This window comes from Eleutherodactylus coqui, chromosome 5, assembly GCF_035609145.1.
Source record: "Eleutherodactylus coqui strain aEleCoq1 chromosome 5, aEleCoq1.hap1, whole genome shotgun sequence".
NCBI lineage: Eukaryota > Metazoa > Chordata > Amphibia > Anura > Eleutherodactylidae > Eleutherodactylus > Eleutherodactylus coqui.
Window position 1 is genome coordinate 140993317 of NC_089841.1, and position 15454 is coordinate 141008770.

At 41.0% G+C, this 15454-nt stretch overlaps 1 protein-coding gene across 1 annotated transcript in view; it reads left to right on the top strand.

Annotated features, from left to right (window-relative positions):
* Positions 1–14676, top strand: part of ANAPC7 (anaphase promoting complex subunit 7) — a 53713-nt gene extending 39037 nt beyond the window's left edge. The window contains exons 10-11 of the mRNA XM_066603263.1: positions 6969–7119; positions 13699–14676. Of these exons, the coding sequence (XP_066459360.1) occupies positions 6969–7119; positions 13699–13888 (341 nt within the window). The 3' untranslated portion in view covers positions 13889–14676. The remainder of the gene's footprint in view (positions 1–6968; positions 7120–13698) is intronic.
* Positions 14677–15454: the final 778 nt, after the last annotated feature.

Below are 15454 nucleotides of genomic sequence, written 5' to 3' on the forward strand. Positions count from 1 at the left end.
ATTTGTTCTGAAACAGGGGGCTAGTGTACAGTAGTCAAAGGTGTGTGTTAGAGGAATTGTACCACATTATAGCATGTAAAGGATATGCAGGATCATGAGTTCTTTGCAGTGCGAAGTGTGGATCCAAGTGGGCTTTCCTTCAAGCTTTACTGCAGTTGGCGTGGTGAGCAACATCTGGTAAGGACATTCAAACCGGGTTTCTCGCTCAAACTTTTTCACATAGACCCTGTCACCTGGTTTCAGATTGTGACACTCATCTGTAGGACCTGGGAGAAAAGCAGAGACTACAGAATACATTATTGACAATTCCTTGGAGAGGCCTATGACAAAATTAACAAGAAAATCATTCCCCAAACTCTGCTACTGTGGCATGTATCCTCCTGGAAAAAAGAAAAACTAATAGAAGACACTCAATTCAAAATTTTACCCATTTCCTTCATTGCCTTTTGTATCTACTTTCCCACTACTCCGTGGATGGTAGGGTGTGTGAAAAGCCTGGAATATACCCAAAACAGACATGATGTGTTGCATTATTTCACCTGTGAAGTGTGTACCTTTGTTTGACTCAATCACTTCCGGTGCCCCATATCTGCGGATTACCTCATTCATGAGCTTCTGTGCGGTTACCTGCTTATTTACTTTGGTAACAGAGTAGGTCTCCAACCTGAAAAACATCAACATCAACAAGCACATATTCATGCTTCCCAACAAGTAGGAGCTGAGTGTAGCCAATTTGCAATCCCTGAAATGGGTAGAGTGGTCTAGGCAAGTGTGATGTGGCAAATTTTACTTCTGCCCTGTTGCTTACGGCAAAGATCATGCAAAATTGGACAAATGATGCAGCAGCTACAGAAAACCAAGGAGCCACCCGTCCTTGTTCAAGCGTCGACATCATTACTGCTTCGAGAGGTGTGTCTTTCCGTGCGTCAGCTGGGCCATCATGGGGCACAGGGACTATGGTGGGCAAGTGCTGTTGACTGTTCACCATACGCCGTCCCTTTTTAGTCCATTTGTCTTTTTCTTAACTGTAAATTCTTTAGCATATCAAAGTCCAATGTTTTTATCAAAGTCCAAGTTCAAATCAAAGTCCAAAATTATTCTCAAAGTCCAAGATTTTTATCAAATTCTTCTTTTCTTCTTTCTTCCACGGCTTGAGGGCCGCTGCTTTTGCTGTGTGGCCTGTGATGGCGTTGCCTCTTGCTTCTCCGGTGTAGGAATTGGTGTGAGCTTTCCACTTTGTCAGGTAGAAGTAGGGCCTCCATGAGACTCTGCACCATTGCATCATTTTTAATTGGCTGTCCTGCTGAGGTAAAAAACTGTCTGGCCTTCCATGTTGGGCCGTAATCATGAGCTATGCCAAATGCATACCGGGAGTCAGTGTAAATGTTTGCCGTCTTACCTGTGGCCACTCCACACGCCTCCGTGAGTGCTTTTAATTCCGCTTCTTGTACTGTGACATGCGGAGACATTCTGCTTTTTAGGACATCTTGTTGTGTAACCACCGTATATCCAGTGTGGAGTCGTCAATCACCCTGGTACCATCTATAAAAAACAACTCAAAATATGCATTATTAACAAGGGCTTTCAGTAACTTTTTAAAACTTAAATTTTCTTGTTGCATCACTGCTAGACAATCAGGCTGGTATTCTATTTCAAAAAGATTAGAACCTTGTTGCAAAAAAAAATTTAAAAAATTTAAAAATGACTTGCAAAAAAATTTAAAAATGGCTGATTTGCAATACCTAAAATGGCTGACTTGCAATACCTAGATCACCTATGCCTTCTCCTCCCCCCCTTTAAACCAGGGTACGCAATTGGAACAATAGTAGCCGGGTTTAAGTTATTACAACATTGTAAAAAGATTTGATGGAAGCAGATAAGGCCTGTAAAATGTTAACACCAATAGCAGAAACATGAGTTACATCGGGGAAGAATAACCTACAAAACCTCTACTAATATTTGAAATGTGATATCCCTTTAAGTGAATTCATTATTAGTCTGATCCTGCCTGCAGTCTTATCAAAATTTCAGACAGGAAAAAAAAAACTAGCTGCTCAAAATCCTCACCCCCTCCCTCGTGCAAGAGGAGGGATGAAACATTATTACGTACTATTACATCATCTAGCTCCACCCCTTCGATATTGGCACATTGCGTCCGTCTTCTCAACTTAATTTCAGCTTAACCGTCCACACGTCCACATCTCAACCAAGCAAAGTCCCATGCATGGGGTAGGACTTTTACCCCCAGTCAATTTCCACATCACACATTCCACCACAGCTCGAACACGGGTCACTAACTCTCATCCATCCATGCGCTCAAGTCTGCTCCGTCACCCCCCTTTAAAGGTGTACCAGTCCATACAGATGCACGGACAAAAAAAGTTTGACAAACATACATCATCAGCTGAAAAACATTGAGGTGAGTGCTATTATTTTTATAAAGTACATAATTCTATTGAGATGAGATTGTGAATGAACGCTATTTTTGACAAATTATGTGAAAAAGTTTGCTGATACATTCTATATTTCTTATCTACTGAAGCTATTATATGCTGTATTAAACGCTGAAGTATTTAGTTTCTGTGAGCCTGAATTTGGAGTGAATCTGAAAGCCCCCACTTTTTTAAAATAAATCTCTTATCTCTCCGCGACTATGAAACACATACTGAAATAAGTTTTAGCTTAAACTATTGAAAAAACATTTTGAAATCATAATTAACACATATCCTGGGACCTTGCAACATTCATTTTCAACCCCTGTATAAGTAAGAATATATATTAGAAATTACTATATTTCCCTGCCTACTAAGACAGTATAACTAATTAAATTCATTTCAATTCATTGCAAGCAAGCCAAGATATTAACCAAGGATGTTATTACATTTTCTCTCTCGCTGTTATCTTCCTGACCTTGGAAGGCTACACAGAGTCGCAGCTATATGTCAACAGCCTCTTCTCCCCTAAGAGCAAGCTGTTAACTATTTGCACATACAGTATATATATATACACACACATATACCCACCTAGTATGGATTATACATATTATCTATTATCTATCTTGTATTATACACTTTTTTTCTTTCTTTGCCAACAAATCACGTGCATTGTACTTCTCTCCCCTACCTAACTGCCAATATAACCTTCAATAGACACTCTCCTGACGCCCTCTTGATCACTTACTGTACTTTTCAACATTTCACTTACGGATACTTTCTTAAACAAATAATGTGTACATACGTAACTTTCTCTGACTGTCTCTCTCTCTACTCCTAGCAAACCTTGGTCTTCCAAGGCACCTCTCGGTCCTAAAGACCTCCTCCCAGACACCATTTTGTAATTTGCCATGCGGGTCGGTGTCACACATTTTCATTAGAGTTTTCTTACATTTTACAGATTCATCCACACGGCGGCAGCCCTTGAGGGGCTCTATCTTCTTTAATAAGGTCTTACGCATATTACAACAAAAACAACAAAAAATAACACGCTCCATAGAATGCATCCCTCTTAATTTTCAAATTGTCAGCCCCTTATATACCGGCAGACAACCGAGGGTCCCTTCTCCTTATGGAACCAGTCCCATAAAAATGCATCTCTCTGAAATCAAATCGCTAGCCCCATATATAAGGCAAACCGACCGAGAGTCCCTTCTTTCTATGAGACATCTCACAAAATGCATCCCTCTCTGCTAAACCATTAACAACTAACTAAACTAACCTGAGGGTCCCTTCTCTTGTGAGATCAAATGAAAAGTAAGAGAAAAAAAAATTCTGCAGATACAACAAACAATCTCCACTATCGCTAAAACGCTACGGACTTCAAAGTACAAATAAACTACAGACTAGTTTCTGGGTGAGCCATTGGTGCGCATATCACGGTCAGTGGTCCATGACGGCAAACCCGGAGCCCACACGAGTTACCGTGTAGAACTCTTAACCCAACCCGTCCGGTCACAAACCACAGATAGTCAGTCCTGCTGCAAGACTCTCAGCGTAAAACACAACATAAATATATGTTTGTCTTACCTGGAGTTCTAAGTGAGTTGATCAGGCTCGGTTTGCAGTAGGACGGTTTCTCAGTAGCGTGGATCCGGGTGAATTGCGCTGTAAGCTCCGATTTTACCGCCCCGGTTGGGCGCCATTTATGAGGGTTAAAATTCTAAGTGCAACACCAATCCGGCCCACCCCACTTGCCCCGTTGCCGGCCGTAAGAAGAGACACCACACACAGGAGTCTGGTCTAGCTCCTCACACGGGAGAAAAAACTGCGCACTTTATTACAGATTACATGAGATCTTATACCCTCTGCCCTCTCACCACTAGGGGGTGATGGGCTCATAACCATATATGGGCAGTCCGGATTTGCGGACTGAGACAGTGAAAATCATATAACAGTCATGTACATTTGAACATCTTGATATCTTGTTCCAGCGCTTCTGGGAAATCGGCCAAGTACATGCGTCCTTGCGTCTGGTTCGGTATCTTCTCTGAACTTCTAGAACATCTTCTTGCAAAACCTTGGCATATCTGATTTAAGGCGACATTTAAGTTTTTTCTCATTTGGAATTGAATAAAACTTGCATATAGGTATAAAAGCATAAAAAACACATATGGCAATATATATATATATATATATATACCCTCACAACATGACTGGAGGACCGGCGTCATGGAGACGCACGCTTCACTGCTTTGAATGAAGCCGGCAGCCGGCCACATTCAAGGTAATGAGAGAGCAGGGAGAGCAGTGCGATCTGCTCCTACAGCTGTCACAGCAGTAGGAGCAGACCGTGATCTTTAGCAGCACTTTCAATAGCAGACGATGGTCTGCTATTGAAAGTGAAAGTAGCACCAAGCATGCCCTACACACATGCCCCCCCTCACAGTGTCCCCTCCACACTGTCCCCCCTCCAGTGCCCCCCCTTCACAGTGCCGACATACAATGCACCCCCAAAGTGCACACACACAGTGCACCGGCACTACTAGCCCCCCCCCGCCCCCCTTCAGGTTCTTACCTTTCCAAGAAGATTCAGCAGCAGCGCGTCCCCTGCAGGCAGACCAGAGCTTCCCAGCCGCTGAAGCTCTACTGCACATGTGCAGTAGAGAGAACAAGCAGGAAGCAAGAAGCGCGTCCCGACGTCCCGTCAAGACCTGGAGCCGGCCCGACAAGAAGAACAGAAGACTGGTCGTAACCATGGACGACGGAGGAGCAACACAGGGGGGGGTGCCACTAAAGGTAAGTCAATAACTTCTGTTTGCATCATTTTCCATGCACAATGTCTATTACAAAGTGCATGGAAATGGGCAAACAGAAGTAATGAGATGTAATGTTTCTGGCTGGACAACCCCTTTAATACTAAGAAAAGGCTATTACTATATCAAGCATAGGCAAGCCATCAATGTAAGATCCCAGAAGACTCCTTAAGCCCTTTGTCATGCAGCCCTTTCTCTCACCCCGTCCCCATTTTTGTATTTTCCTCTCCACTTTTAAAAAAAAATAAAACTTAACTCCTGTTTTATCATCAATATTGCTCACAGAGGCTGGGTTATTTTTTTTAATGGTACCATTTAATGCACTTTATAATGTGCTATGCGCCATATGATGTACTAAAAAAACTTTAAAAAAAAAAAAAAGTGCACTGAAATTGAAAAAAACTCAATTCCAACATCTTTGAAGATTCTTGTTTTTATGACCTAGACACTGCAACTAAAATGTCAAAACTTTATTTTGTGAGCCAGTATGATCACTATACCAAATTTATGTAGGGTTTTTTTCTTTGCTATAATACTTAAAAATAAATAAACAAATAAAATCTGTGGGAAAAACACTTGTGTCCATATTCTGACAGCCATAACTTATTTTCCTGTTGATATCTGTGGGAGAGCTTGTTTTTTGCGGGATGTTCTGTAGTTTCTATTGGCACCAGTATAGAGTGCATGCAACTTTTTTTGTCACTTTATTTATTTATTTATTTATTTATTTATTTATTTATGTATTTATTTATTTATTTTTATTTTTTTCTGGACCACAAAAGCGTAATTCAGGAGTTCCATTTTTTTTTTTCCTGACAATGTTCACTGTGCAGGAGAAATAATGTGTTACTTTGATAGACTTTTACAGACGTAGCTTTACCATTGTGATTGTTTTTATCATAAATACAAAAAAAATCTTTTTTTTCCTGATAGTGAAGGGGCCATTCAGGACCCCGGAACACTGATCGTGGCATTTATAGGATAAACGACCACGATCGCTGTAAACTCTCTGTAAGCAAGCGTGGATTACACTTTTTCCTGCATGGAATTTTTGGTTGTTTGCTGTCGCCACATTTCAAGACCCGTAACTCTCTTTGCCAATGGGCTGATGATTGCCTATTTTGTGCAGGGCAAGCTGTAGTTTTTATTGGTACCATTTTGGAGTACTCAAGACTCTTTTTTTTTTTTTTTTTTTTTTTTTCACCTTTTTATTACATTTTTTTGAAGATGGCCTAACAAAATAGCCTCAGTTCTGGTATTTGTTTTATAAAGTCCCGCTATGGAACTTTTGATCCTGCAATTGTTTCTACAATATACTGCAATACTTTTATATTAGCTGTTTAACACAGCTAGCACCTGCCACGTAAGAAGCATTCATTTGTTATGTGGTTGTTAAAGCGTTATTTATATATTCCCCAAACGTTTAACAACGGGGCCGGTTTCCTTCATTATAGGTTGCATTAGTCTTCTTGATACTCTTCCCAACATCCACATTACTCACAAGGTCCCTGTATATCTGGTCCAACATGTCTGTCTCAGAGACAACAGGCAGGGTCAATCTAGCTTGGGTGACTCCAAAACGTGCGCTATGAGGATGGCGTGGAAAGGAGGGCAGTTTACGTAGGTGATGTCCAGGCAATCAAGTGAGGGGGGTGCAGTGACGGAAAAAATGTCTTAGCTGGAGCAGCTCTTTTAAATAAAATACGTTTTCTACTTGTAGGCCGAGAACAGAAGTATGATGAAGGCATAGCATTGCTTCGAAGTACTCTTGCAAATCAAAGCGACTGCGTCCTGCATCGTATGCTGGGTGATTTCCTTGTTGCTGTGAATGAATTTCAGGAAGCTATGGACCAGTACAGCATTGCTCTCAGGTACTGGTATTATGTGCCATCTATGCCTCTGTTTTCTTTCTAGATTGGCCTCTTCTTTTTTTATTTTTTTACATTTTCTTAATACCCATAGGTGCATTATTTATTCTGCTAAAGGGGTCATCCTCTTTGGACAGCTTCTTTCCATAACCTTTCCATCATCTGTATAATAGTAAATTCAAAAGGGAGTATAGCCAAAAAGCCAATGTTGTAGTTTTTTTTTGGTTTTGTGTTTTTGGTTTGTTTTTTTTTGTTAAAAAAAAAAAACATTTACAGTTTTTTTTGTTTGTTTTTTTTTTTCCCCTGTTTTTGTTTTGCTTCTTTACTGCGGTTTTTATTGCTTCGGTTTCCTTCATCCAAGGATCTTCACCATTCACTGCTTTTGTCATTTTATTTTAACTGTTTTCTTTCAAACTTATCGCCCTATAGTGGATTCTTTCACCTAAGTCCTTCTTTCCTTCCCTCGCCCATGTATAACTCTGATGTACTATTCACCACCTTTAATTGCCTAAAATCTGATTCCACTGTGGAACATGAGAGTTGGACTCCTAAACCACCGAACCATCTGCTGTCTTTCTTTACTCTCCAGCTATTAGCTGTGTCTGACATCTTTAAGCCTGATCCATCTTCTTTTACTTGTAACTTTGAACTTCTTAACTGCCACACAAAGAAACCCTGAACATCTAATTAACATTGGTGTTGTGTCTTCTCCTGTCTCCGTTAACTGCGCGCTCAGGAACTCTCGGTCAGCGCACAACAAACTCCCTTTTATTCATGACTTAATTCCTTTCAAACTACAGTACAACTTGCTAGCTCTCCCAGAAACATGGCTTCAGCAGTCTGATGCTGTCTTCCCTGCTGTTCAAACTCATGATGGTCTACTTTTTTTTCTCCTCATACCCCAGAACTGAGAACAGGCAGAGAGCAGTAGGTATTTTTTCCAAACAATACACTTTCCAGGCCATTCCCCCAGTACCCTCCCTCACATTCCCCTCCTTTTGAGGTCCACACCCTCAGGCTCTTCCACCCGTTCTTGCTGCAAGCCACTGCATCCAGGCTACTAGCTGACTGGAGAGGTGGCCAGGATTCTAGGAACAGCCAAGCTTGCTGTGCTACGCTGTCTCTAACTCCTATAGAAGTGAATGCGAGCTATATAAAAAAATACTAGGGAGGTTCACTGTGCCAATACCTGCCGTACGAAATTCTAATTCACATTATGGGTTACTATCTCAAAATTAACTCCTTACTGCTCTTTCTCTGACAGGCAAGTACATGGGACGCTTAAGGCCCATTTAGACACAACGATTATCGCTCAAAATTAGTTGAAAAGCCGTCTTTTGAGCGATAATCGTTGTCTGTAACTGCACTGACATCGTGCAGTTTCGTTAAGCCGTCGCTGATCTTTCAGCATGCTGAAAGAGAACGATCAGCCTTATCAGGAATTCACAGCAGGATACAGTCGATACTATTGTTTCAGCTGTATCCCGCTCCCTGAACACAGGCGGAGTATGAAGAACACAGCGGTCCAGCTGTGTTCTGCATAGCCTGCTTGGAGCGCTTGGCTGTAAAACAGCCAGGCTCTCTGAGCCGAGAACAGCTGGATGCAGGAGACAAGCGGCCCCGCTTGCCTTCTGCATCCCCCACTCGGAATGCTCAGCTGTATAACAGCCGGGCGCTCCAAGCAGAGTACAGCTGGATGCAGAAGACATGCAGAATTTCTTGCTCAGTGTCCTCTCGCTCGGTTTTCAGCAATGATTCAGGAGATAATCTGCTTGTGTAAAGGTGCCTTTTACCTTTTGTAAAAGATGGCTGGATGACAGCACGGGACAAACACTTTTACCTCACATCACCCCTATTTCCTCATAGATTGTAAGTTCTTGGGAGTGTTTCTGACTCCTATTGTTTGATTTGTTTGTTATTCTGTTTGACTTTACAATTCAGAGGGTACAAGAGTAAAGTGCTGCGGAATACATTGGCACTATATAAATAAAGATTATTGTACATTGTGAAATCTTCTCAATAATCTTCTTTATGCCATTCTATACAGCAGAAGCGAAAGTGGGTCCCAAGGAAACATCTGTCATAGTTCACAAATGGACACAGCCTAATATCATTCTGCTGTGCAGCATAAGGCCGGCTTTACACGACCGAGAGAATTGCTTGAGATTTGTGCGATGCGAGGTTTCCCCATTGAAAATGAAGGGAGAAACACCGCGATCCTCCGCCGCGGCTGACAGCTACTTTCTTGCATCCATGGGGAAATCACATGTTGATTCACAGCCTGATATCGCACTCGCCCTTGTGAAATTAGCCTAAAGCTGTTCATAGAGTTCTTTAGTGTCTGTTCCTATGATCGCTAGCTTATCTTACATATTCCTAGATCTTGTACCTTCAGAAGCATTTTTATACAAATGTGACGGTTGTTTACCGATCCGAATAAAAATAACTTTTTAAAGATCTCGTCATACTAAAAATTTTATGGGGTTATTCTGCCCTGATGCTTTTACAGTAAGGCTGCCTGTCCATGGGCGTAGCGATATCCAGGAGCAGGGGAGAGCTGACTGTTCTCCGCACTGAGCCTATCTGACAGATTGACTCACTGTGGAGAATCGCGGCAAATCGCTGCGCCACGAGCGGAGAATTGCTATGATTCTCTGCTCGTGGGCAGGGGGGCTGCGCTTTCCATAGCAAAATTTGCCCGTGGACAGGCAGCCTTAAGCAGAGGAAACTTTTCCCATTGACAGTGCCATTTATTTAAATGAGTAGTCTATGAGAAATTCCATTAATTAGCTCTTCCTTAGGCTATATAGTATACTATGTCTATTATAAGAGAATAAACCACTTCCAATAATCAGCGGTTATACAAGTAAATGGCATTTCTCTTCTCTCCTGCACGAACAGAATAGCTTTATAGCCAAAGGCACTTGAACTGTTGTAAACAAGCTTGTAATCCCCTTTTTTACCTTTTTTTTTTCATTTTAGTTCAGAAATTTTAAAAGATCTATTGTTATATTGATTTATGTGTCAATTTGATGAGACGCTATTAAGGAAATTAAGACAATGCCCAGAAACAGTAGAGGTGATTTAGGGAAGACCATTCTCTGCATATCTGAGAACTGGACTATATAAAACTGACATTTAATGTGTTGCTGTACTGCACCATCCTGCAGTAAGTGTGGAGCATATGCATTGCATCTGCAGCAGAACAGTTAACACTTCTAGTAGACATCTGCTTGTCATTTTGTCTTATTCAAAGGGTTGACCCTTGAAATTGGTTAGCATGCAAAGTATAGATGCACACACATTTCTTTTGTTTTAGTTTGACTTGATTATTTTTCTTCTCTTTAGCATAGCTCATCAGCCAGGTAGTTAGTTATCAGGGTCCCTGTCTCTAGGTGGGATGCAGCACTACAGAACTTGATATTGCTTATTTCTTAGCATTTACAATATGTTCTGGCGCTTGTTCCCTCACTCCAAAAGCCACATGCAGCTTTACTAGTATCCCTCGTTCAAACTGATAATTAAATAGTACTCCATTACCTTCTTAAGGACAACTTCACATCACGTTTTTGGTTTATATTGTGTGTATTGGGTATGCTCCTGACATACATGCTAATTGTATCCGTAGGGTTCCATTCGTCAGATGGAGCCTAAAAGAGTGCTCATTTGCCCCCTTGTCATATGGTATATGTATACAACGTAAAAAATTTAAAATATGGAATAGCATAGTAGACCACACTAGTCTATCCCACGAAGCCCAGTAATTAAAAGCCTTCCATTTTTTAACATTAAAAGAATTATCCGGCCTTTAAAAATTGATGGCTTATCCTTACAATGTGCGAGTGTGAGTGCTGTTTTAGTGTGTGAGTTGGATTAGTGACTTTAGATTCTGGGACTTTGGAAGAGTCAGTTGTATTTATTTACTGCTTATCAATTTTAATTTTTATATATATTTTATTAAATCTATCTGTACGATCCCCATTTAGAGTGTGCTGCATGACTGACAATGCCGTCCAGTGTACATCTTGTTCCTTGTATGCAGTCCTTGAACAGCCGTTCAAGGGTGCAAATTGCTGTACAAAATGTGAGCGTTTTGCACATTTGGAAGCGCAGATCGAGAATCTAAATGTTCCGCTTTCAACGCTGAATCCATTCACATCATGGAAAGGAGTTTGCTGCTCAGTGAGCGGGCACTTGCTGGGGTAGATATGGGAGTGGATGGTAGTTTGGGAGAGCAGGCAACTAGTTGGGAGACCTTTAGAAGAAGAGGTAGAATGAAGAGATCCAGGGAGGCTGGTCCTGAATTGCACACCCCAACAAGTTTCCAAAGTTGGCAGATGAGGGGGAATGCCATTACAGAATATAGGCCTTATGTGAGTGGCAGGTCGGATTCCGCCCGTGGGAGCGCGCAGCGGGAGCAGACCCTGCCTGTGGCCAAGGACCTTTTATTAGAAGGATTGCATTGTAAAATATATCAATATTTGCAGATGATGCAAAATAATGCAAAGTAATTAACACAAAAGAAGACCGAATGCAGTTGCAAGTATATCTGTATAAGTTGGGGGCTTGGGCAGAAAAGTGGCAAATGAAGTCTAACACTTATAAAATGTAATTTTCTGCACATGGGCAGAGGAAACTCATGTCACCATTACACACTAAATGGGAAACCACCGGGAAACACTAACATTGAAAAGGACTTGGAGATTTTAGTTAACTATAAATTTAACTGGAGCAACCAGTGTCAGGCAGCTGCTGACAAGGCAAATAGGATCATGGGGTGCATGAAAAGAAGTATTGGGGTACATGACAAGAACATTGTGGTTCTTATTTACAAATCACTGGTCAAACCACATATGGAATATTGTGTACAGTTTTGGGCATCAGTGCTCAAGAAGGACATATCAGAGCTTGAGTGGGTACAAAGGTGGGCAATTAAAGTAATAAGTGGAATGGGTGACCTCAATATCTGATCCTGCCTATCAGCTGTTTGAAGGGGCCATGTCACTCTAGTCAGAACTGCATCGTTTTCAATGTTTACATCTGAGCATGACTGTGTTCATACTTGGAACATTGTATTTATAGTGGACAGCTTGTCCCATTCTGGCAGGACCAGAGAAGGTATATGAAGTTTATCAAGTCCCTCTTGTATTTAAATAGGAACTGCCGCCACTCCTGACACATGTGTGTTTTAATAAATACTTGTATTCCCCCTAAAACAACAATTCGAGCATCTTTTTTTCATAACGCTGTTGTGCCACTCCTCGGTTATTCTTCCTGAATATTTATGATGAAATTGACAACTGGCCATTACTATTACACTTGACAAAGGAGTGTGCCCCCCGAACAGTCTGCCACTGATTGCATAGTGTCAATTAATATAATGGCACACACCCAGCTAGTAACACCCAGTTGTCAATGTATTGATACACTTCCTGGAAAAATAAGAGGCACAGTGCAGATTTCTAAAAAAAGATCCTCAAACATTTTTATTTCATGAAGTCTTTTTGTTTTAGTAATAAAAAAAAATGTGCACCTAGCCTAAAAAAGAACCTATCGTCTATATCTTAACTGTAATGTCAGTTTGTGCCTGAGAGACTCAAGTGCAACTTGTATCAGACTGCATAGACTCCTGTCTGTATTCTGCCCTATATATGCCGACCCAGCACATTGGCCTGTCCTAGTTCTCATTTGTGAAACTGACAGGAATAGGACATTCCATGAGCTTTTTTCATGCAGACCATTGGTCCTTGCAGAGGACAAAAAATCCACCTGTGTAGCCTTATGGGCTATAATGGGGCTGTGGGCTGTCTGTGGTTTGACATGGACGGCACATGGCCCCAAATACACAAGTGTGCCAGGGACCTAAGGCCGATATAGTCATAATTGGGGCGATCATAGCTTTTATTGCTACAGAAAGAACTTTTTGCAGTTCAAAGTTCTTCCACACTTTCTCCCAACCACACAATTTCTTGAAAAATGTAATTTCACTGGCAATAAAGAACCCAGCTCAGACTTCACGTTGGCATTTGGCAAGGAAGTGTTTTCTTACCATGCATCATATCCAGGTTCCTTTATTACTACCGAGAATGAATGTTGACTTCATAAGAGGTCAATGACCCATGGTGAAGCATGGCGTTCTGTGTGCTAATTTCAGGCTTGTGGCAACTTTTCTTATGAAAACTCTCGAGACAGCTTCTTACCATTGAGTGTTGTAACGGAGTACAGACTGTTTTTAAACCATTTGGGCCTTAAAGTGACGTAACAGTAAAACTGGCCTTAGAGCATATAGCAACCGGGCATCACTCAACTTCCATTTCTTTAACAGGTCTGTAAATATTACCCATAGTTACTAATCACAGTGTAGCTTTCATAAGTTTGGCATGTCTTGGAATGTTCTGAAGATAGCGGATGTAGATTTCACTTTCTATGCGTAGGCATAGATTGCCGCTACGATCTGTGCTATTTCCGGTCATTTATAATGATAAATATGTCAGGAACTTCCTGGCCCTCTTCTTCGAGTTTTTTGCTTTTGGATTTCACTTTACATAGCACGGGAATAATGATTTATATATCTTTTCTTAGCCTGGATCCTAATGATCAGAAGTCACTCGAGGGAATGCAGAAAATGGAGAAGGAAGAGAGCCCAACAGATGCTACTCAGGAAGAAGATGTGGACGACATGGAGGGTAGTGGGGAAGAAGGAGACTTGGAAGGAAGTGACAGTGAAGCGGCTCAGTGGGCTGATCAGGAGCAGTGGTTTGGGATGCAATGAGTCGGTATATAGCTGTACATATACAGGGGATCTTAATATATATAAGGCCTATAATCCACGCCCATATGATATATTGCAGCAGCCATATGGAATCAAGACTGATCATCTTTATAACACTTGTAATGTAGAATTCCTAAGCACTTCTCTAAATTCTGCATGAATGTTTTGTTTTCTGTGTGGTAGTATTATACTGTGCAGACAGTCTGTATTTCTTCTTTTGATTTAGTTTATTTTTTTCGTATTTTTGAGGTGGGGTGGTGATTCTGAATGCAAAACCCTTGACCCCCCTTCTCCTACACATTATAGCAAAAATTGGCTTGAGAAAAAACTGCATATATATTTTGACATTACCTGCGCTTGGTGATAAGATTTGTGGGCCTCTCCTCACATTTTGACATGTCCACATAATGATGAGGTAGACGATTGTCTGATCTATAATTAACAGACTGGGTGTATTGTTGCTTTTACATATTGACGTCTCCTCTTTACAATGCATGTACCCAAGTACATGGGATTGGTGGGATGGGATAAGTATTTTGTGTTGTGTGCCTATTTTCTTTTTTGCATTTTAAGTCCTTTTTAAAAGTTCTTTGTGTATATACATAGCAAATGAACATTTTTGTTTGCTTGTCAGAACTAATATTTTGATATGAAATGTGTGTTCATATGTATTATCGGGCTCAAACATAGTTGAAAGGAACAAGGATTGTGCAGTTGTATACAATGTATACTAGATTTATTGTACAACAGAAAGTTGCTTTTCTATTAAATAAAAGACAACCTTTTTATATGAGGAATCTTTATTGACATGGAAATTATGATTGTGTGAATAACTGTGTCCTTAAATGGAATTTATCAGAAAATTACCTGTTTTAGAAGTCAAGTTTTTAAGTTGAACCTTTTTAAAAAAAATTTTGGGGTGATTTCTTTTTAATCTTTGATGTCACAATATTATATAATCTAATACACTGATAGTCAAGAAAAATCAAGCACCTTGGAGGAGTTGATGTGTGAATTGTAATATTGATATGGGGGGGGAAAAGGGACTTGCTATTTATATAGCGCCAACGTATTCCGCAGTGCTTTCAGGTAATTTTGTATGTATTTACCCTCTACCAAGCTGGGTACTAATTTTACCGACCTCAGAAGGATGGAAGACTGAGTCAACCTTGAGCCAGCTACCTGAGCCATGTGGGGATTGAACTCGCAACCTTCAGGTCGTGATCGAGCGCTTAGGACTGCATTCTGCTGCCTTAACACTCTGCACAACACAAGGCCTGATAAGTAAGTGGTTACAATATCAGAGAAAAAGGATCATTTTTTGTGAAAGACTGAACACTGGCTGCTCTAGTACCCTGTTGGGCCGCCTCTAGATTGGATGCAAAATGTGCCATGGGTGGGCATGGAGGCTCTAGTACCCTGTTGGGCCGCCTCTAGCTTGGATGCAAGATATGATGCGGGCATGGAGACATAGAGGTTCTGTAGGGTACCCTACAACATAACTGTACACATTTGCTGTAGCTGAGCCTCTAGATTGTGCAAACACGTAGGCTGTCGTAGTTGGTG